Source organism: Anguilla anguilla, chromosome 9 (assembly GCF_013347855.1).
Source record: "Anguilla anguilla isolate fAngAng1 chromosome 9, fAngAng1.pri, whole genome shotgun sequence".
Taxonomy (NCBI): Eukaryota; Metazoa; Chordata; class Actinopteri; order Anguilliformes; family Anguillidae; genus Anguilla; species Anguilla anguilla.
The window spans coordinates 9,888,428-9,913,067 of record NC_049209.1 but is presented as its reverse complement, the minus strand read 5'-3'; the positions used below and the strand labels follow the sequence as shown (position 1 = coordinate 9,913,067).

The 24,640-nt window shown below is 39.9% G+C and overlaps 1 protein-coding gene across 1 annotated transcript; it reads right to left on the bottom strand.

Annotated features, from left to right (window-relative positions):
* Positions 1-12,324: 12,324 nt before the first annotated feature.
* On the bottom strand, positions 12,325-24,030 carry LOC118236472. The gene is made up of 2 exons (XM_035434899.1): positions 23,725-24,030; positions 12,325-15,882 (listed from the first exon to the last, which is right to left on the bottom strand). Exon 2 carries the CDS (start codon positions 15,871-15,873, stop codon positions 13,480-13,482), a length of 2,394 nt encoding a protein of 797 aa, XP_035290790.1. The 5' UTR covers positions 15,874-15,882; positions 23,725-24,030; the 3' UTR covers positions 12,325-13,479.
* Positions 24,031-24,640: the final 610 nt, after the last annotated feature.

Sequence of the window (24,640 nt, the reverse complement as noted above, 5' to 3'; positions counted from 1 at the left end):
CCTCTTGATTAAGCAATAACATGCCTGAGTTTTCCTGCCTTGAGTGACTGTATTCAGGTAATTTGAGGGGAGTGTTTGGCCTTGGAAGAGCTGTGCCAAGCACAGCCAATTTCTCCCAATTAAGTTTAAAGAAGACCTGCGTCATTCATGTTGCCGTGTTGCCGAACTCTAATATGCAACTTGGATGTGAATTGTTTCCACATCCGCAGTTTAATGAGAGCGTGATGCTGGCTTTTGGCAGATCTGTAGGAACCCGTGACTCTAAGCTCTATCAGGAAAACACAGCTTTGCAGCACCATGATGCTCTTGTAAACCATTACTTTGAATTCTGGACATAGAGAATTTTAATTAGCAATTTAATGTTATATAATTAGAATGTATTTAATGTGCGCTCTTGAGAATATATAAAAATAATCTACACATTTATGCAAAACAACAACAAATGCAATGCAGGCTTTTTTTTCATAAAAAACGATACCACATCAATTCAATATTTTATTGCCATTTTAACTGAAGTTGAATTTTCAGCAGTGCAGCTCCAGGGTCCAATACAACACAGACCACAACACACATACAGTAATACACACTCAAGACAATACTAATGAATATACAGTAGAACACTAATACAGAAACATATTAAAGAAAGAAATATTTTTAAAAAACATAACACCATAAATGTGCACATTGTGGTTGGACAGGATCATGGACTTAAGCATTCAGTGTTCACCATCAGATTGCTACAGAGTAAGTGCAATTTTTGAATTTACCAGTTTTGGTACTAATGGACCTCCATCTCCTCCCAAATGGGAGCACGTCAAAGAAAGTGGATGGGTAAGAGGGCTCAAAGGACCTTGCGATGGGTAAGAGAATGGAAAGTCGAGGACACTGAAGGGAGGTCGCGGCCAATTAACCTGGCAGCAGAGTGTACTACCCCCTCCAAATGTTTCCTGTCCTGTGCTGATGTGTTCTACTAGACAGCAACTGAGAAAATCAGCACGCTGTCAACCACTGCCCTGTAGAGGAACAAAATGGCCGTCTGAAAAACCCTGAGCTTCTTTAGTTTTCTCAAGAAGTATTCTCTGATGATTTCATAATTGTAGCTGTCATATTGGTTTCCCATGTAAGTGTGTCTGAGATTATTATGCCTAAGAATGAGAATTCTCCACCCTTTCAATCGATATCCTGTTTATCTCCAGTGACTGAAGAATTGTGCTTGTTTTTGGTTTTCTCTATACTTAGCTCTAGGTTTGTCTCAGAGCACCATCTGACAAGGGCCCTGACCTCACCCCTGTATGCAGATTCATCATTACCGGAGATGATACCAGCTAGTCTTGTCAGAAATATTTATGATTTTAACAGACTCTGAACTTGATTTACAGTCAGTTGTGTAGATTGAATTGAACAGTGGGGATGAAACACAGCATTGAGGACATCAGTGTTCAGAGTTCTGTATAGAGAAAACGTTGTTTATGTGTTTGCCACTTGTGTTCTGTTACGTAGAAAGCCCAATACCTGGTGGCATGGGCCTTGGCTGACTCCTAGTGTTAGTAGTTTGTCAAAAAGCCTCAAAGGAAAGATTGTATTGAAGGCAAAGCGATGATCAACTAACAAAACCCTGGCATAGGTAGCAGGACCGTCAAGATATTGTTATATGCAGTGAAAGCATAAAGAAACAGCATCATCTGCTGACCTATTTTCCCCATAAGCAAATTGATATGGGTTTAGATCTGCTTTGGAAACCTTTTTTTCAGCCTCAGCCTTCAAACACCATCATTATAACAGAACTGGCCTGTAGTCATTCAAACAACTGACACTGGGTTTCTTAAGCACCAGTACTATCACAGCTGACTTAAAACTTGATGGAACCTAGCAAGCTGTCAGAGACCAGCCAAAGATGTCATTAAAAACAGGGGCTAGTTGGCGAGAACAGTACTTTAGGGTGGCTGATGGGGTGCGTTCCACCGGCTTATTATTTTTTTTACCTCCTTGCTTCCTGTCCTTGCTTCCTTTCCAAGTATGGAAAGCCAAAGAGACAAAAATTACGTGAAACTGACACCTGGAATCACACGTTGTCAATGTGGGTGCATTCCAATCATTAATTCTATTTGTCCTTTGTTTCCGAGGTCCTTGACTGACCTGAAAATTGATCGAGGTGCACCATGTTTGAGGACATTCCAACCCGTTCAATGCTCCTTCAAGGAGGTAGGAGGCTCTGAAAGAATTCTTGAGCTAGGAAACACAAGTGCATCCTTTGCGGAAGTATTTTTTCAGAATTATTTTTTTCAAATAATAATTGACCTGTGGATCCACCCCTCCCCATCTGCCATGTCTATAACTAACTGGCTTTAAACCGATGCCTGAAAGAGCAAGGTCATTCCAATTGCCTTGTGAACGTTTCCTCGATTCCTCCGTCCCTACATCCTTTTCTTGTTTTCTTTCCTTGCATCCACCAATGGGGTGGAGCTAGGAGCAAGGAAAGGAAACAAGGAGATAAAATAAGCAAATGGAATGAGCTCATGTTGACAACACGTGATTCCAGATGTCAGTTTCACATATTTTTGACCCATTTAGCTTTCCATACAAGGCAAGGAGTCTAGAGAAAAAAAGGAATGGAGAAAAAAAGTGGTTGGAATACACCCCTGGCCTGGCCCTGCAGCTGTTTTTGCTTTGTAGTGGCCTCATCTCATGTTCCTCAATAATCTAAGGTGGGTCCATGGTGTTACATCTTCTTGTTTTATGGAGTTTCTGTGTGCCTCTGTCTGGGTCCTGCAGTTGAGCTGACTGAAGACCTGATTACCCGATTGCAGATGATGCACACCTGTGTCCACCTGACGGCCCAAAATGAATGAAAACCTGAATTCTCTGTCGATATCGGCCTTCCTTTGACACCTTGACTGCATCTTTTGTTTTTAGTTGGCTTGCTTGTGCGTTAGAACTCTTAAGCTACTGTTAAGTCACATGTTTTGTTTTCTGTTTTAGTTTCATGTTAGTGTACTTTTCTATTGTAGGTTGCAGGTGGTCAGGCAGTCTTTCTTTGTTTCAACACCTTTTCAGATAATTGGGTCAGAGTAGAGAAGGTGCTGGCCGAAAGACTGTCTCCTTTTGCTTTTCCTTGGTAGGGAGGGACACTACCGATGGTTTGTTTTGGGTACGTAGTTTGGCTTTGGCCTGTTTACTGACTGGACCATCATGTCAACCTTTATATGGTAATGTGTTTTGTATGTTTGTATTGGCGTGTAATCCATTTTTTAAAAATCTGTTACTGTCCATTGTAGTTCCCTGTATTGTAATTTGGGTGGATTTTTGGGATTTAACGCATGGCTACCGGCACATTCTGAATTCTTGCAGATTTGTCAAACATGCAGTAGAATACATTCAGTTTATCAGAGAGGTTGGGATCCTCATCGCAAAATGTGCTTTTGATTTGCGGTTAGTAATCTGGTCTAAGCCCTGCCACACCGCTCTACTGTCCTTGCCATTAAGCTTGTTCTCCAGTCCCTCTCAAAATTCAAATTTTGCTTTTTAAACTGCCTTTCCTAACTCTTACCTAGATATTTTATGCTGCTGATTATCTCTAGACTTAAAAGCAAGATTTTTATTCCACAGGGAATTTAATTTTTATTTTTATTTTTTTTAAAACATACTGTCAATTGATGAGGGAAAACCTGCCCATAAGAACAAATCCTTCTCACAGTACCTGATAACAACTGACAAAAGCCTTTGGTGTTAAACTGGGAAATATTTATTCTGCTGTATCCCAAAAATATTTAGGCATTACTTAAATGTATTTTTTAATTTTTGAAATTTTTTTGTGATTTGAAGTTCTGTGTGACAATCTTCATCAAGACTGTAACAGAATCAAGCGGGAGGTCTTCTACAGTACATCTAGACCGCAAACCTTCTTTGCAGTCCAGATGTAGAAGAACGTATAACTATATACTGCATGTCAATATATTTCAATGATATTTTGCACCAAGTTCATCGAATTGTGCATGGCTTTGCTCAGGATCAAATGGACAGGTGGAGATGGCTACAGACTGACAGTCATAAAATCCATCTTTCACACTACGGATTATACACTGTCACTCTCCACATTTTTGAGTTGCCCTGGATAAGAGTGTCTGTTAAGTGATTGTTACGTATCGCAATGTAAAAAGTGACTTGAAATATCAGAGCTATGACTTGCATAACCAGGGAAAAGTATCTGGTCTTGTATAAAGAAGGTTGCGAGTTCAAATCCTGAGATTTTAGAAAAATGCTATATAAATGCAATGATTCATTCATTCAATCATTAATGAATGAACAACAGAATTCATATCCAAGTGGTAAGTTGTACCAAAAGTTTGCATTGCTAAGCTTGATCCTAGAAAAAAAGTGTAGATCATGGAGTTATTACAGCCAGACAAATTACATTTCAGACACACAGCACGCAGCCAAGAAATGCACTCACTCAATCAATCAAGTACTACACACAAAAGACCCACAAACAACAAACCTCTTCCCTTGAAGAAAAGCCACAGAAGTTTCTCAGATGACCTGAGACCTCATTATATGCAAACCGAAAACAAATCAGCTACTCCTCTGTGATTCACCAAGATCAAAAGAAAGCGTGAAAGCTTACTTGCCTTTGATAACATAAGAACACTAAGAGCTCCTGTAATCATGCAGTCTTACTAACAGCGGGGCGCCTGGTGCTCTCACTGGAATAAATTAATAATTCTTACCACATTAGAACTTATCACATTCTTGAATTGCATTGAGAAGTTCACTACTTTAACTGTTTCCACAAGCTATGATCACAAACGTGCATTGAGATCATTGCACTCTATAAATGGACTGGCCAGAGCTGTCTGGTTATTTTGAATTCAAATGTCATGAAAAAGCATGTATTCCTATCCATTGTCTCTTACTATGTAGGAGAATAGAAAACAAAATCTGCATAAATCAGTTGGTCAGTGGTAATATTTTTCACCGCTGAATGTATGCAGCACATAGCGATTTTGCAATGCTACAGCGACAGCATGTTCAGTTTTGGAGTTTGCCTTTTTTCCACAAAAACACACCAATTTTACAAGCAGTCATTTTGAGTAAGACTGATCCCCATCTTCAGGCTTACTAGTGTCTTTGACAGGAGCTCAATGTAGAGCACAGATCAATTTCTATTTTGAGGTGTCTGTAAACTACCTAGCACATTTTTAAAATCGGAGAGCTGTTTGCTTTCCCAGGCAGGCTAGAGATAGATGTGCTGGGTGGAGGAACCCAGAGCCCGAGGACAGATTCACTAACATTTTCACTCCACCTCTTCGCTGCCTCTCTGTGCATTGCATGCAAGTCACATTCTGGTTGACATTCAGTCAGAAAATTAAATGTAGATTTGTAAGATAAACAAAGACCCGAGAATTTAAATCAAGGCCTTACTATGCCTTTTTCCTGTCAGACAAACAATTTGGACCAAATGCTAATTTTGACGTGCATTCATACTCCACGTTTGTGATTGAATACAATTTGATTTTCTCTTTTAATAAAGTTCTACGCTTTCAAAGATAAGAAAAGAAGGTTCAACTACTGGTGTATATTAACTTTTTCCTGCTATCGTGTAAAGGTCCTGTCAGATCATCCTCAGAACATAACTGAGCGAGCAGCCATAGGCTTGTAACTGCATTTGACATCTGAGTCACTCATCCTGCTTTGAAGACGTCACGTACAGACGTCAACAAGGTAGACATACAAAGCTGTGAATGACTGAAGACTGTGACACATTCATGGCCGTTAGAAAGTATCTCTTTTATTTGACAATTGATATATTTGTAATGGCAAGGCCAAGCCAGTTAGAACCTGCTAAAGACTGAATTTCGGCTAAACAAGTCTCTATTGTCAGTAAGTCACTTGAGAAGTGTAGGCTGGAAACATTACTAGAGGAATGCCTCACAAAGGCCAGTTTGATGTCTTATGAAACCAGCCTTGGGGGAGATACTAGACATTCAGTAATTTCTAATGATAGAAGGGCTGCTGATAAGGAAACAATCACAGTTTCTAGATGTGCTGTGCTTTGGCCGTATGTTTTTGTCAAATAAATTTGAAGGGCAACTGCATTTAGCATTAAATATATTTGAAATTAAGGAACCACAGAAATGTGGACATCTTTATTTATTACGCAGAATGGCATGTGCATAATTGAGATTGTGATTTTCTGAGCTGAGACACCAGCCGAGGTAGTGCCTCCATGGAGAGAGCCATGTTTGGACTTTCCTTTGACAGACAGCTGGTGTTATTATGTGCTTCTGGCTTGAGTAGGTGATAAATTGCCCTTTGATTCAGTGTATGTAAATTAAATGTGTTTTAATAAACTCTAAAAGTTAATGTTACTATAGATCAGACCTAGGTCAAATACAGTACATATTTGTTTTGGATTCAAGTACTTTTCTGTGCTGTATTGATCTTGCGTGGTGCAATTGAGCCTGCCAATATGACCAGGTGGGGTTTGCACTTTTTGAGAGTATTTTATTGGTTATAGAAAGCAAACAAAAGTATTTGAATCCAAAACAAAAATGTATAGGTCTGCTATAGATACAAATATTGATAGATCCGTTTGAAGTGTCTTAGTGCACAATATTACTTCCCCATGGGAATACTTCACCATCACCAATAGGACATGTTTTTATGCTATCCTATAATACATACTTCAGTATACCTTAGTGTACACTATCATATATTTTACTTTTTAAATACAAATTTTGTGTAGTTTACCACAGTGCCATGGTACTGTGTACTACAGTACATCATACTGCACCATATTATACATGAGAGGTGTGCAGAGACAACACAAATCTGATATGTGTAGTTTGTGTAAGCCAGCAAAAATTAAGTAGGAAATACAATGACACGAAATTATCTCAGCAACAAAATATTACTTCAAATAAAGGTCCTCTCATACATGTGACATATTACTCTGTCAATGAAAAATACAGCAAGATATATTTTTTTGCCTTAATTCATGTTTTAGACTTGTGTGACTCTCAACTTCCTACGTAACAGGATAAGAGATGCATTACCATCATTTTCCTTGACTTGCATGAATTGTTTTAGCCTTAAAGAAATCCTTTCCGTGAATTCTATGACATATTGTCATTTCAACATAGGCACTACTATAAATAATATAATGTAAATGTTTTACTGCAGAGATTATTTATTAGGTCATAGTTTCTGCTCTCTGTAGCATAATGGTTGGGGAACTGGGCTTCCTGGACTCAAAGGTTGTGGGTTTGATTCCCAGGTAGGGTACAGCCATTGTGCCCTTGAGCAAGGCACTTAACTTAAATTGCTTCAGTAAATATCCAGCTGCAAAAATATGTTAAAATGGTCATCTGTGTAAGTCACTCAGGATAAGAACATCCACTAAATACCGAAACAACAGTGCTGTTATACTTTACCTTTGATGCGGTACAGTCTACACATCACCTTTGATGGGATTCAATCTATACATTTCCATTGCTGAAATTCAGTTATCTGTTACCTTTGGGCACTGTCGACAAAACGGATTGTAAAGGGATAAATTAGCCATATTCAATTCCTGTAATTAACCATTCAAGAGAAGATTTTATTTTTATTTGTATTATTATTATTATTATTTTTGTCAAAAATCAGTGTCAAATTCAGTGTTCTAGAACTCCATTGCCATCAATCATTAGGATTGCTCTGTTAACATCCTAATTAATGGACCATTAGAAACATATCCACAAGTCCCACCCTCCTTAGCAACTGTATGGCAAAAGAAGATGGAGTCAGCTGGCAGAAGTGAATTACTGCAAGAAATTACAGGTTCTTGGAAGTATAATCCAATATCTTTTTAAAGTAGTTTGGCTTGATACAATCCAAAATAATTCATAAATAGGATTGTGGAAATTTTGATAAATTATTGTTTGGTTTTTCATTGATAAAGTCCAGGAAAAGATTATCTGCTATTAGCTACTGACTAGTTGGTTAGAATAACAATATTATGGCAAGGTCTGCAAAAAAAAAATTTGCCCAAGAAATGCTCTCTAATGTTAGCTATGCTTTTAGCTTTGTTTGACCAAATGTTAGTCTAAGGGCTCATTCCATTTGTGTATTTCTACTTCCTTCTATTCTTTCCTCATGTTCTTTCCAAGCTCCTTAGGTCCACTCAAAAAAGGATGCAAGGGAAGGATGCAAAGAAGGGACAGGAATGTGCATTAGGCAAATTGAATGTCTTTGCTCTTTCAAGCATCAGTTTGATGTCATGTCAGTTACAGATGGGAAGAGATAGTTCCACCGGTCGATCGTTTATACGTCGCACATTCCAAAAAAATACTTCCCCCAAGGATGCACTCATGTTTCCTTGCTGAAGTATTCTTAGCTCCACACTCCTATCTCCTTCAAGGAGCACATAATGGGCTGGAATGTTTTTTAAAAATAGTGGACCTCGATCAATTTCCAGGTCAGGTGAGGATAGAGGGGACAGGGACAGATAAAATAAGGATGCATGCACGCACGCACGCACAAACACACACGTTCGCACTCGGTAAAGTACTCAAATACTAGGGAAATAACACTGTGGTTCTCAGTTTGTCACGCTTCCCACGGTGGTCCCGGTGGACCTCGTTGCGGAGGAGCTGACGTGTCATGTCATCTCTATCTTATGAACTTAACTATCTTATGACAAAATAAAAAGAGACACAGGCGTTTGTCTTTAAATAGAAGACTCACGCATTCAATGCACCTCTTACACATGGCTCTGAGCTTTGTGGCCACCTCCGTAGCCCAGCCAGCTGACAAAGATGACTGGAATTCTTCTAATTGACGAGCCAGTTACAATGCTAGTGCTCATTTTCTCAGACCCGTTTCTCAGTGTAGATCAAAGCCCCTGAGCTGTTTTGAGCTCTACGATGGAGTGTCTGAGTACCGAAGTAAAGGGAGAAGTAGCAGTATGGACCTCCTGGTGGTGTCCCCACTAAAGTTTGCACGACTTGTCTAAACAATCAGGCAGCCAGCAACAGCCACCCTCAGGAGATGTCTAAACTGATTTTCTTTATTTGTGCTAGACGCATGGTATTTACTTACCAGTGGATGTGTGATAGACCAGTTTAGTGATGCATTTTATTTCATGGCCCATTCACTCACAGGACAAAATATAATTTCGTTAAAATTGGAAAGCCAACATAAAAAAGCAATGAGAGATCTGTCATTGTGGGTGAATCCCATTGAAAAACTGTAATTTAAAATGAACACGGGGTATTTTCATGGTTACGATGCAGAGCACTCATGCTACCTACCCCTCCTGAGCAGCGTCTTGTTTTGCATCTTGTAACAGCTCCCTCTGCTGGTGATAACTATTTCAGCAGGAGTTGTGTTACTGAAGACCAGGAGTAGCTTCTTGCCATAACCCTTGCATTTTACATTTTTACAGTAGTAAAGCCTCACATACATTATTAACCCCAATCCATCTTAAATCCCAGTCTTAAACCTCTCATGAATTACTCACTTAAACTCAGGATATGCATTTATATGCTACTTGCAAAGCAGAAAAACCTTTAGGCAGCTGATTAACCGAAAAATGTCCTAAATCTTCATGACCATGACAGATTTCACTGTTTGTTCTTTGAGGAGAGATATGCACATCTATTTTTTGGCAGCAACAGTCATTACAAATGTCCGTGGACTGAAAACAGCTGCTTCATTTTCTGTGAAAGTGGAAGCTCTGCACCCTGGCTGGTCACAGTCCTCTCGTTTGTTTTGAATGGAACTCTTTTATGGCTGCAGATATTGCAGAATACATTCGGTATTGTCCCCTTCACATTAGCAAGTCTCATGCCGAGGCATGTCATTAACGAGTAATCAAAAATTTGTAACATTCTGAGTGTGCACATATTGTCATAGAGTGAAATGATTCACAGAGTGATGCTGTTCATGTGGAGAGCAAGTGAGTGCTAACAAGGACTGTACAAACCCACACAAAGCCAATCATCTCTGTAAAATAAATGTGTGGTTGGTGACTGGATAAATGAGTCCTATTAAGAGCGAGCAATATTGTACGTTCTGACCAGGAAAGGAGCGTAATAAAAGTGACCGTCGCATTGCAATATTGTGTTGACTCTTGTGGAATCACACATGTTGAACTAAAAAAAATGAACCTTTTTTTTTTTTCAAAGAACAAGTTCTACTTTGCTCACAAACCACATTTATGTACTCTCAAACCACAATGTCTTTATTGGTGTTATGGCTGCTCGTTAACAGAATACATGAGTAATAGAAAGCATGGGTGTTTTTAAATTTTATTTCCATAATCAAGCACAGATTGTAAAATCACAGCAGGATGCAACACAAAGGAACTCTTCACATTTCATTATGTGCAAAATTAAGAGTTTCATTATTCAGTTGAAGTTCTTTGCTTCCAAGATTTTTTTAATACACATGCTGTTGAAATTTCAGTCATAGGCACTTGTGTGAGTTTTTCTCAAAATACGTCTTTGGCCAGAAGCAGAAGTAATGTTCCATGTGATCTGCTCCAGTTGTGAAACATCTCTTTGTGTTAAGCGTTCACATCAGGAAGAGATGCGGGAAATGGCAATGTCAGTGTCTTAATGGCTCATTCAGCGTTGCAGAACTGGATTGCAAACAGAGGCAATTATCCCACCCCAAAAAGTTGTCCTCACAATTGAAGATCAGTAAATAGAAGTGTACATTAGAATGGCAAGTGACTGCAATTAAAAAAATAATAATAATAATCTTTACTCTAAAAATATGAATCCAAGCTATATGGACACACTGGGCTTAATCAGCCTGTACAAGTTCTTTTTAATTATTTAACACTGAGCTAGGTGTGTGTGCGTGCGTGCATGTGTGCGTGCGTGTGTGTGTTAGGGTGTTTGTATCACAATCTTAGTTAGTGCAAAACCATGGTCTAAGCTAGCTTTGTGTGCAAAATTGTTTGTATGTATTAGTCTTTCAATTAGAGTGAAACAAATGGTCTTTAAATAGTTTTATGTAATGTATAAATGTAAATAATGTATTAGTAAGTGTTTTGGCATACTTTAAAGAAGGTACAAATGGTTGCATACAGTCCTAAACAAACATACGCTTTTTCATGAATGTAGCATTAAGGTAGTATTAGAAACGTTCAAAGTACAAACCTAATGCACATTTGGCAATCTAACATGACAGTAATGAATAGTTACACAGTTTATATAACTCAAAGTTGTAGAGGACCCTTCACAGCAGTGTTGCAACAGAGCACTCTGTTGAATCATTTTGCCACATAGTACAGTTTTAGAAGATATGACAATACCATGAGGTCAGTTATGACCCACTCTAGCATACAAACAGTAACAACAAGTACACTGCACAGGACAATAGATTTTAAATGCTTGATTTATTTATTTATTATTTATTATTCATAATTAAATTGTATTAAGGAATTGATAGATAAACCAATTAATACCAAACACAGTATACTGAAAAAATGTAAATAATGTCATTGACTGACAGACCAATAATTCAGAAAATTTGAATTATGCATTTGTATTTTGAGAAATATGTGTACTATAGATAAAACTGCTGTTTCAATTAAAATCCATGCTGGAATGTTGACTAGTGACAGTAGTCACATTTAACTCCATTTTGCACATTTAACTCCATCCCCTGTTCTGAATGACACAATTGTATTACCTGACTTCTTATTTACCTTAATAAAACGCATCACTCTTCAGTAACATCCATAAAATACATCTTCAGTGTTCACCTGGATTCTGGCAGTATTTGTAGCATTGTTATCTACATTTACAAGTCTATTCAGCTCTCCCTCAGTTCAGACAATCAGCGATATCTGTCTGAGAGCAATGGTTTATTTGCACTTTCATGGATACTAGTACATAAAACAAATATTGGCTCAAGCAAATACTGAAAATATAAACTTTTCTGATGAAAACCTTGGTCTGAAAAAATTCTTCTGAAATCTGCAGTGTGGCCTGGCTGCAGTAAGGGAGACCACGAGTCTGTGATATCAATCACAGATACAGTGCTTTCCTTCACGTGTAATCCAGTCATCTTGAGTGATGGGCAAGAGTCATCAATACGTTCATGTTGTAGATGTTTGGATCTACAAGAAATAATAAATCCTTGCAGTTGTCACTCAAGGCCCAGCTGTCATAATATGACATGTATTAATAATATACAGTATTACGTGTCTGTGGCGTTCAGTTCCCTGGTCTGCGATCAGTTCCCCGGTCTGCAATCGCTTCCTCCAAACCCGCCCCCTCCCTCGTTCTGTGATTCATACATTCAACCCCCCCCCCCCCCCCAATCCATGGTTGTGGCTGCATTCTTGCTTAGGGCCACCAAAACGCTAGATCTGGCTCTGTCTATTATAGCGAGCCTGTTTCTGGCTGGGTTTTTAACAATCATTGAGACTTGTGGCATGTCATTGCGACTTTGCTTATCCTAATTCCTGCTGAGATCATTCCCCAAGCTTTTATGAGTGCGTAATTCTACTAAGTGTCCAGCAATTTACCCAGCACTGCTGTGCACACTTCACAGTTTGCGTGCACAAGCAATTAAACTTTAGGTCAAAAAATGAGACCACATTTCCCATTCAATTTGCATGTGTGTGTGTGTGTGTGTGTGTGTGTCTGTGTGTCTGTCTGTTGGTGAATTTATAATGTGTTTGTGTGCCATTGGCTTTTAGTGCAGCAAAGCCAAATGCGAAATATTCTGTTCTTTAGTATAATTCCTTCAGCAGTTTTATGGCACTTTGTAGTTAAAGTGTTGTTTTAAATGAATGCTGCTCTCCCACATACAGCTGCAGCAGAATGGCAGTCTCTTGACACGTGGAACAAAGGGAAGTGATGCTCTTGGACCTGCAGTATTATGGGACAGACTGACCACATACAATGAATCACACATCATTCTAGCCCACACATTTTCCCCGCATAGAGTGTAGATCTAAGTGGATGAAATGAAAGGAGAAATGCTAATTGGATGGACCCTCTTGATTTGATTGTCAGTTCCTGGGTGAACCACGTGGAAGGACTGTGACACAATCCTGATCTCTTTGTGGTTATCCTGACCGTCAGTGTGTGGTCCCTTTATGGTCATGCTGACCATCAGTTTGTGGTCACTTTTGATTTAAGGGACCCCCCTCCTCTTGGTCTCGCTTGTCTTGGCTTACTCTTGCCTCATGCTGCTTGCTACACATTCTGTTTCCATTCCCACATATTCATCCACTTTTAACTTGCATCTGCCAGAGATTTCGGAGTCAGTAAGTTTGTTCATTTCTGGTGGCGGCCTAAGCCTGAGCCAGTCCCATGTCACTCCTGCATCTGTGCATTTAGGGAAAAGATGCTTTTCCAGTATCTGATCTGATTTCTGTAATGCTCATAGTTTTCGTTACTTTTTTTAAGTGGCCACTGTCGTCTCCGAATGGTGCAGCTGTTCCTGGCTCTTGCAATTGTCCACTTACGATGTACGCTACACCAGGCCTGTCTGCATGTGGATGTGCAGTGGGTAGGGGTGGTAGATGAGGGTTGGCTGATTTTGTGCAATGTAGTAGTTGTTGAAATTGTGGTCTGCCATGTAGGGAGCGGGCTGGTAAAAGCAGGTGATGTTCGTGGTGTTGGGAATGGCATTCTGCTCGCCCAGAACCTTGAGGGCCAGGACAGTGATCATGTTGAGGGTCTGCCGCCGCTCATGTCCCATCAGGCACACAGTGCTCTCATTGACCACCCTCCTCAGAGTCATCAGGTAGTCATACTTGCTGGACTCCTCGCCAATGAAGTGGTTTCGCAGGTAGGACTCAATCTTGCGCTGCTGCTCGTGGACATCGGGGAAGTCTATGAAGAACCGTGAGCACATGTATCGTTCCAGGGACTTGATCTCCGTCTCGCTAGCCGGCTTGAAATCCCGCACTAGCAGGTTGCTGTACTTCAGCAGGCCTCCACCTCGGATCTCCTCGGGGTTGCGTGTTGCGATCAGACGGTAGCGCAAGTGTTCCATAGCCTGCTCAAAGTCACCGTACATGCTTTCTGCCACCACTGTGATAGTAGGTAGCTCCCTGGGTGGGGACAGGCCCGGTGCTGGTTGGCTCATTGGTGTTGTATCTTTCTGAGAATCCATTAGTTGAGCAGAAAAGTCTGGATGCTGATCTGCAGGGTCTTGGTGCTTGTCCCCATATTCTGGCTCTGCTCGCTGAGGGACTGTCTTTTCCATGGCGAGTTCTGGATCCTGATTCCTGGCGGGTTCTAGTTCCTGGTTTTGTAAGCATTTTGTCTCAATGTGATATTCTGTGTCATGGGCTACAGAGGTTTCATTCTGGAATAATACTGTTTGGACTTGACATTCTTTGTCAAGTGAAGTGTTAGTATTTGACTGTGGTGAGATTATGTTACAATTTAGCTCTTCTATTGGCATAGATTCATTTGATTGTGCTTTAAAAATTATTTTAGGAGGATCTAATAGGGTATTAGTAAGAATTGGGAGTTCATTCATTAAAGGTGTTTTTTTAGGGGAGGACGGTGTATTGATCACCTTCTTTGACATTTTCCTAGGAGGCTTTGGTGAGGAATGCTTAAGTACAACCATTTTAGATTTTTTGCAGGTTTTCTTTGGTGGGGGTGGCAGTGGATACTCAAGGTGTGAGTTCTGGGCTTCTTCAGTAAGTATTGTGCAGGGTTGAGGGTGAGAGTGATCACATGGTACCGTAAGTCTTCCTGGTTCTTCCATAACTGTGCTTTCAATGGAGGATGGACATTCATTGAGAGTGTCCTTTGGACTTTGTTTTTGAACTTGGACACTATTTCTGGAAAGTTCTGTATGGGCTGGAGTTTCTGAGCTTGGTGGTATGACTGTTTCTAGAGATTCCTCAGTTTGTCCATGTGCTTCAGGAACTGAAGTCTCAACACCTTTTTCTAAAAGGGGTAAAACATCAAGCTGTACCTCTGCATGTGATTCCTGTAACTCTACTTCAGCTCCTTTCAGGGACTCTAGGTCCTGTCCTGGCTCCTTCATTTTTGTCACTTTCCCAAGCTCCAATGTTTCCGCTGCTACCTCCATTGGTTGAGGCAATTCATCTTCTTGCAGAACCACCTCTTCATTTTCACATGGTCTTTCATCCAGGCTTGGGAGGTCCTGACCTTCAGCTGGCAAATACATGGCTTTGTTTGTAGGTTTTGTTTGGTCAAGAGAGGTGGATGGGGACTCCTCATTTGGAGCCACTTGACTGCTGCTCTTGACTGAAGATGCTTCTTCTCCCCACGTATGACACTGGGCCGCCTGCTTCCTCTCTGCCTCCAGGTAGGACTCAAGCATACGGTCCAGGATTATCTGAAAGGAGTCCACACTGAACTCAAACTGTCGACGGAGAGAGTTAACAAATTTAAGTTCCACGTTCTTGCCACGGTTGTTGGAGAGTGAGATAAGACTCCAGCGGTCATGTTCATTGAAGACCTTGACCATCTTCTGCACATAAGCCTCCTTCATGGTTAGGGCAGTGATTTTATCCTTGTTAACACCTTGGGGTAGGAAGTCCAGCAGGCAGCCCAGCACCACTTCCTTGATGATCTGGAAGTCCTCCTGCCTAGGTAACTCCACACCAAAGATGATGTCCAGGTCCTTGTAGCTAGTACCATTCTCCTTAACCAGCACATGGCTGGCAGTGGAGCCATTCAGACGGACATCCCTCACCTTGATCTCTCTCTTCACTAGCCTGTTCTTCACGACATGGATGATGTCCTTGGGTTTCACCTCCAATGTGGGAAAGTTCCCCCTGCCGTGAATGGGGATAACCTCAGTCAGGACTTGGTCTAAGGTCTGGACTTGCTTCTGGGTCAGGTTGTGGAATCGGCGGTCAGTGCTGAGCTCTGCCATCTTCACCAGCTGTGCCAACAGGTGACAAGGGAGAGAGGTAGGAAAAGCTGTTAAAAGCAAGGTGGGCTAGAGTCTAGTTTCTATAGTCTAGTTATTCTTTCACAAGAGTACAGAATGCTATTGTGCAAATCAGCTTTCACAATATGATTACTGTGCAGGATTGACCCCTAGCTATAGCTGTGAATTTTAAACTTTTTCATTTTCAGCTGTATCTATTTTTTTTCTCAAACCATGCACTACCTCCCAGCCAAACTTCCGCACTCTGGTCAGTTTTTACCAATGTCAGAATGCTTCACGAAGACCTGTGTGGATGTAGCCAGAAGAATAGCCAGAAGAATGGAACTTCTCAAGCCTAAAACTTTTAATATAATGCTGTTTGCAGCAAACTTTTTTTTCAGTAGAACATGTTTCTCATGGTATTTGAAGGCAGTAAAGCTGCAAAGTTTTCCCCAATGTATTCCTATGGGTGCCGTGTCTGAGGATGAAACAAAGAGGTATCAAACTCAATTTTTAAGCGATCAACAAAATTTTGGTGGTTCAAAACTAAAGGCCCTATCCATTAACAGTATAGCAATTTCACATGCACAGTCATTCATCAGTCAATGACTGTACTGCATACTTTAAAATCAATCCTCTAAGGCCTACAGTAGCGTTAGTAAAAGCAGTCCTCCACTGCTGTTGTATAATCTGAAGCATGATGGTACATTTAGAGCATATTTGTACTCTTGCGAGAATTATTGACCATTCTGCCCAAGTTAGTATTATTAAGTCTTAAGAGACTCAAATATATTGAAAGGATTTCCCCTGGTTTCCAGGAATATTGTTAGTAAATCAGGCAGTAAAGGCACAACAATGAAAATAGGGCGTGTGCATTATTTGTTGTTTAAATGCCATTAGATTCCCCATGGCTCCTGGATACAGTAAACACACACACATTGTCCTGAAGAATTTGAGAACATATGTTCTGAGAGTTTGAGCTGTCATAAATTCACAGTTTGTAGACAAAGTTTCCTGCATGCCAGTGCTGATATTCCATCACATATGGAGAGCGGAAAAAGGAGGGGACAGATAGAGAAGCAGGGAGAATCTTGCATAGTGTCATGTGAACTTTTAAACACTATACTATTAAAAATCACTGTATGCTGTAATTTTGTTGATCATTAGTAATTACAAGAGTTGTTTCAAAGTAGGATTGAAATTGATAAAATAAATTTTGCAGAGTAAAATAAATAAAAAAAAGTTAAGGCTGCTCCTGGGTTCTAGTGCATGGATGGGCCCCATGGCCTGGTACTGAATCTGGACTGTGCCAGTGGCAACTGTGGCTGGCAGCCTCGCAGGGCGACACTCAGCTATCTCCAGCATCCCCTTGAGAGAGAGGGTTTCAGCCCTTTTAGATGCTTGTGGTTCACCTGTCGAGCTGCTGATGCATATGAAGTGTCTTTTTCTAAATCCCGTCTATTTGAGCCCAACTTGGCAAATGCTGTGTAAAAAGAAGTGGCAGCAGCATCCCATGCTTCAGGAGAGAGCATGTGCATGTTTGTGTTCTCCAGTGTGCTCTCAAAAATGGAGGTTGCGATGAGCATTGCAGTGTGCGCATAAGTGGGCATTCCACATTAAGGAGCAAAAAGGGGGAACACAAAAAAACAGTACAAAAGGTAACTAGAGGGAGATTGTATTTGCGCAACCTCTGTAGACAGTGGGGTCCCAAAAGGATCTGTTGAGATCTCAACTTTTTTCTATTTACATCAATTATCTTGATAGATCTTGATGAAAAATTGTTAGTTAATAGATTGGAATCTGTATGTCTCTCCTAAAAAAAGAAAAACAACTAACCCTTCTCTCCCTTTATTTTGCAGGCCTAGAAGAACACAGCGAGAAGCATGCCACATTATTCTAACTTTGCATCTCCAGCTCTAGTGTTGTTTGCTTACCGTGCTAAATGCACTTTAAGTCGCTTTTGCTAAAAGCACTTGCAAAATGACTAAACTGTTCATTGTAATTTAAACAGAATCTAGATGTGGACAGACAACTGGCAAATGAGTATAAATGTAAAGACTTGCAAAATTTAAGACAGTTTTATTTTATTGCAGGAGCAAAATTAAGTTTTCCATTTGAAAAAGACTTCGCAACAGTAGGTGATCAAAGCCTCTCTACATCTATGCAATGTGCTGTAGTAAAAGGCCAACAGGATGCTGTGATATATAGCGAAAGGTATTGAGTATAACTCAAAGGAGATTGTGTTGTTGCCTTTGTTGGACCACACTAAAGCGTATGGTGTGCATTTCTAGGTAGTACATGGTAACAATGACACTGAAGCTCAAAGGGCAACAGAAATTGTCTCTGGTATGAAATGTTAAAGCTAAAACTATTAAGATACAAAGAGGGAATGAGACTGAGGTTTAACTGGTAGCTACCTAGCTATTCTTCTGATGATTCATTACAACTGCACACTAGTGAGCAACCTTCTATGCAGTGAACTTATAGTCTAATCAAAATTTAAAATACCGACCAATAGCTAGCTAGCCATCGACATTAGCTATTGTTAAAAGTTAACTACAGTAAACCAGCTAACTGCTAGCAGTTTCCACTCACGACTGGTAATTTTGAGATTTACTACCTAGAAGAAAAATGCTTACTTCAGGGGGTAATAATGTGCAGGGTGGGTGTGGGATGAACCATTTTAATGTTTTTTTTTTTACATTTACTAGCTTGTTAATGGTGAGTGTAACATCAGTGATGAAGACAGCACAAAAATTAACCACCAAAATCTTCCTGGTAATTTAGTCCGGTAGACTAGGTAGGCCATAGTGCTACCGGGTTTCGCTACCGAAGCCTATTCATGACTCAATATAGCTACATGATTACAAGGTAGGCCCTAAAACCTTGGACTACTATTGCAGGCTTCGCCTAGCCACGGGCTTGTTCTGCGGGCCTGCAGCTGGGTGGTAAGATAAAATGGTAAGATGAAAAAATATTATTATTATGTAACCTGGCCCTGAAATAATTTATGAAATATTGGGTAACATTGCTTAGGAATAGAGCTTGTTTAATTTCTGTGAGCTAAGATAGCCAATATTGTTTGTTGTAGCCACTTGATATGAATACTTTCAGCAGCAGGCATAGATTTTGAAGTTTTAATTAATGATTTATAGGCAGTGCATTGGTTGTGTGAGTAACTTGACATTTTTGTATGTTGAAAATGTGTTTTTATTGACATAGATTACTGGTCCAGAAGTAAGGATGCTGAATGCTTTCTCTACTACTTTAAGATAATCAGAATGAACTCTGCTACACTCCTGCTACACTTAGATATTTGGTTATCAAGAAAACATTCTGCAATACGCACTTGTGTTTGGGTTTTTTCTGAAAGCATTGCTGGACACACACCATTATTTGTTATTATGCAGCTGGTTTCCAAGATCCAAGACAAGACAGCTCACTCCAAAAAATGTAATCCGTTTCAACAAGGTTCCCCATTAAAGTTTAGGGCATCCAAGCAGACTCCCTACTAATGTGAATTTGAAACACAAGGCACATTTCTCTCCATAACACTGAATTGATATGTTCTGTGCTAATTCCTTTGTTAAACCACAACAGAGAATGTGAAGCTTGACACCACTGTAGTGAAGAAGAAGAGCAAACAATGCACAGCAGCCCATCCCAGACACATTGCAGCACATTGATTCTCTCACTCTGGAACAAGTAGGGTTAAACACCATGAGTCATTGCCGGTTTGACGCATTATTCATCCCTGCATCATTGATTTAAAAAAAAAGAAGAATATATAAATGCAAATATATGTAAAATACTATATGAACAAATTTAATTGTCTTGCAGTGAACTGCCCTGGCTTGCCAACTGACCGCATGCGTGTCAGTGAAATTATGGCCCAAACAGGAAACAGTAACCATGACAATAATTTTTATCTGCCTATTTTTGGGTAAGTTGGAATGGTTGAACATCTCTGCAGAGTGAGTCAGGGGCGAGGTCTCCTCTGACAGCAGAGTTCATTTCTTCACTCACAGTGCACGTCCATTCCCTCTGAGGCAATGCATTGTCGGAGGAAACATCCGGAACACCATTGTGAAGCCCGGTGACAATACCGGAGGCTTCTGAGCCATATTGCCATTCATGTTTTTAAGACTAAAATCTTGATACGATGGAACTGGCTCTCTGGATAGTGGAATCGGTGAGATTCTTTCCTAATGCTTATTGGGAGTTGAAGATACACCGTGTCACAATGACCGCGTGACATGATGACATGAAACCCTCTCCGTCGCATAGACTTTGATGTCATTTCTCCGGGGAATTGGATCTGGAAGTGCACCAGAATTTTACCAATGCAAGCACCCTCAGCATACAGCACAGAAATATAGTAGAATGAGGGGAAAAAAACCTTCATCTGCTTCTTCACAATCAATATTATTATTATTATTATTATTATTATTATTATTGTTAATAATAACAATTCCTATTATTAATAATAATGGGAGGTAAACAGACACATCAGCAGTGCAGCCCACACCATATGTCTCAGACCCCTAATGCCCTTATCTCACACCTTTGCCCTTTGTAGCGGTGCTCTTTACAAACCCCTCATTCTTTTGAGACTTGACCCCATTTGATCATCATTCCCTATGCACACCTCCTTTAGTAAAGTCTGGTTCATCCTGAATCTCAGGCACCTATAGTTTGGATCTCTCCACTACCATGTTTGGTACCACCATACCACCATATCAGAGGTGAAATGGTCATAATCTGAAGAAACAGAAATCCTTTCTGGATTCAAGGAACTTGACCTCTGCCGTGATTAAATTAGCATGTATAACATGTTTAAAATCGGTTTAAAAGGAGGTGTTTCACTTACAAATAATTGCTCCAGGCATTTTAACTGTAATGTGTAAAGACATTGTCAAAGCAAATGAATAATCACAATGTTTGAAGGGAGTGCTGTTTCTGAGGGATGGATTGTATGGATTATTGAATTTTATTAAATAGCACTTATAAAGGGATCATTGTTTATATAAAAAGCAGAACTTCAGTATATTTCCCACCATGTTCCAGCTGGCTATGTGCCCATTCATCATATAAAAAAGAAATACAACTAAAAGTTTATTATCTTGTCAAGCATATTGCCAATGTGTTATTTCCTGTTTTAGTAGGCACCAATGGTTTGTTGGCTGTGGCTAATTCATTTTATATGCTTGTCTGTGAATTAATCATTGACTTTGCACCTGGTGACATGCAATTAAGTAGATGCTAATTTCCTATGCCTAAGTGATACAATTAAATTCACCCAACACTTTGATCTATGAATGTAGATTAAAATTACTGATGAATATAGATTGAGGGATATCCATTAAGGATATCTGTTTTTTTTTTTTTTTTTGTACACTGCTATTCATTTGGTTCCTTGCTACAGATTGCTCTCTTGTTTGCACTAAATATGCTTTGTGAGATTTCTGTGAAGCCTCATAGCTCTGTAAGCTGTACAAGACCATGTAGAATCAGTGACATCAAAAAGAGAGATCCAGCCAAATGTAACACGGTCAATAACGTTTTGTACACTTCGCTGGAGTTGCCATTTCAGGTTTGTACACGCGCGATTCAGTCTTGTACCGTATGGCAAAAGAAGGGAGCAATGCGTTAGTGCGAAATATTTCTAAAAAGTCTTTTTAAGCGAGGTACGTAAAAATTGCGGAAGTAATTTTCGGATATAAGGCATTATTTTTATTTGCAATAAAATCAAATCATACTCATTTTAAGCAGTCATCTGTCCTTGAAAAGTTTGGTAGTTCGAGTCAATTTTAGCGGGGATTGTTTGCTCGGTGACCAAAAAACATGATGTCGCAGTCTGTATAAATGTACTGTAACAGCTGTTTGAAGCAAAATATAATATGCTAGGCTTATTGTTTATTGTTTATTAGGATCCCCATTAGCTAACGCCATCTAAATCTTTTTGGGGTAAACATTATTACATTTATACTGACTGTCCCTCACATATGGTCCTGCTCTGGTCCTGGCTCTGAGTAGGATCATATGTACCCTGCAAGAGTTGAATTAACACTGGACAATTTACTGTGCAGAACGCACAGATTATTAAAAGCAAATGTTTACACTATAACATAATTGTCAGATATGGTGGGCTAAATATATCAAGTTTACAAAAATGTGATGTATTTGTAATTCATTGCGCTATTTTAATAACATTACTGAAAATTATAATATGACATATTGTATAGGCCTACATTAGTTTTTGATAATTTACGGACGTCAGTGATCTGCATTTTTGTGATCCTAATGGCCATATGCTGACCCCGAGCCGCGTGGGAGCGCTTGTGTGAGGCAAAGCCGCGAGGGAGGCATGGACTTTTCGGTCGCCATGCCTGGCACATGCCAGAGCATGCCAAGAGCAAGTTACGTCATTTCAGCAAGTTTGCACGTGGTGCCAGGGCTGCGTGCCAAACGATGCTGCGCGATAGGTTTCCCCGGGTTATGCGCAAAGGTTAGTCATCGTTAGCATTATGGCAATGCTTTAGAGCTTACCAAAGAAAAAATAGAAGGGGCTCCGCAGGGCGGCAATGTTGGAAATGTGGCGATGCTGCAGGATTGTGTCTCTCTTTTAACCCCCCTCCCCCCTCCCCTCTCCTCCCTCCCCTTCTAGCTTGCTTCCTCTCCCTCAAATAAGCCTGTATGACTCATAGCCAGGAAAAAACCGAACCCAGATGCGCTTTTCCACCTGAATTTCCCCCCTTTTATATGCACCTAGAACAGACGGGAGATAAACACAACAGTCAAGAAATGGTTAGTCACTACTTTTGAATTCACAAAGTGGACCTCAGTCAGACTCAGTGTGGAGGTGAGATGAATTACTTTGCTCTGATATTGCATAGTAAACGTTTATCGACTGTTTATTGTGAAAACGGAAACCTATAGTGAACTATTATTTTGTGTTACATCCAAACTTTATTAAAGCATACAAAGATTGGATTGGCTGAAAATGTTGGCTGAATAAATAATTAAAGCAATAAAAAGTATCTATAACCCACAAAATGACCATTGATTGCTGTAAAACAAAGTCTTCGGAAGCCCTTTGGAGAATATATTGTGTCTTAAATGCGTCGGTTTATTAGAGAGAATTCATAACCATTGCTTTAGGAAAGATATTTAGGATTAAATTCAATTCTCCACCCATACAAAGTCATCCTCATTGCATATAATAAAAAGGAATACATTTTGCTCAAAATGTGAATGAAAAAATAGAACAGCCTACCCCAAAAGCATAATAACGGGAATAACTAATTATCAAATAAGGCAACAAACGGTAAGCCACCAACTACATTCTGTCAGGTCGACAGAGAAGGCGCCTTGCTTTAGCAATATGGGCTACTGTAACATAAAACTTTTCCAAGAAAAAAAATAACTGGTTCAGATCAATAGGTAGGATTTCTCTAACAAGCTTGCATTATTCCAAGAGCGTAACAAATACATCTCTGGTTCGATTCGAATTTGTTTGTAGGAGTGATTACGTTGAATACCACTTCCCCAGTAGCATCTGCAAACAAGAATGCAGCATGTTCTTCACGCCCCTAAAATGTAACTGGACATGCAGTCGTTTGATTATTTTAGCGGCGCCCAATGTAATCAATATTTTATTAATATAGCCAATATAGTTATATTAGCCGAGTAAATTTCATTTCAGTACGTCACTTGTCTCTATGGGCATCCAATCCTTATTGTTTACAGGTGTGTCAAACTTCTGCGTTCATCTGAAGGCTGTCGCGCACGTCTCATAACGCACAGGAGATACTGATAGAAATGGGTGCTTAGCTAATATAGAAAATAACTCACCTCAGAATATCAAGACTTTTAAGCACACGCCAAAGAAATGTCCGACTGGTACGATCCAATAGGGCTTCAAAGTCGCAGGTGTTGATCTCTTGGCACAGTCAGGTAAGACCGAAGCTGAAGTTCCGTGCGCAATCGCTGTTCAAGCTTCGGGTGCTGAAATGAAACTCCTAAATATCTGGGACTGTTTTCTTCCAGTCAGACTCTGTAGCGTAAATCAGTTTCCATGGCAACATGGCGTCACGATTTTGAGGTAGTCCATATTGTACAGTCAACGCACAACAATGGTATATAGTCTATAAGATATGTATAAACAATTGTTGTGGAACTCATTATAAATTATAATGTGTGCAATCGTGTCTACGTTCGTGCAATTCGTTATTTATAGTATATTTTATTGATTCCCTGATTTGGACATGTGTGTCTGTACGGTTGTATGCTGGGTGCATAACATCTACACCGATTAGCCACAACATTAAAACCACCTGCCTAATGTTGTGTAGGTCCCCCTCGTGCCGCCAAAACAGCTCTGACCCGTCGAGAGTTTTTAAAATCCTGTGGAAATAATTCACCCTCTAACAATTTCTTAGTTTTTTATAGCCCTGTAGCAACTAATAATGTAATAAACTACCAATAGTATAATAATTCCCAATTATGCAATCCATTTCAAATTTTTTATGTAATAAAAACCAATAATGTAATAAGTAGTAGTATTAGTAGTGCACTTTATTGATCCCGGGGGGAATTTGCACTGTTGCAGCATCAAAGACAACAAAGTAACACAATCAGATACAAATATACAGTAGGTACAAATATATACAGAAATCCAAATATACCAGAGGACACCTTCAGAGGTGGAGTCCATGCCTCGACGGGTCAGAGCTGTTTTGGCGGCACGAGGGGGACCTACACAATATTA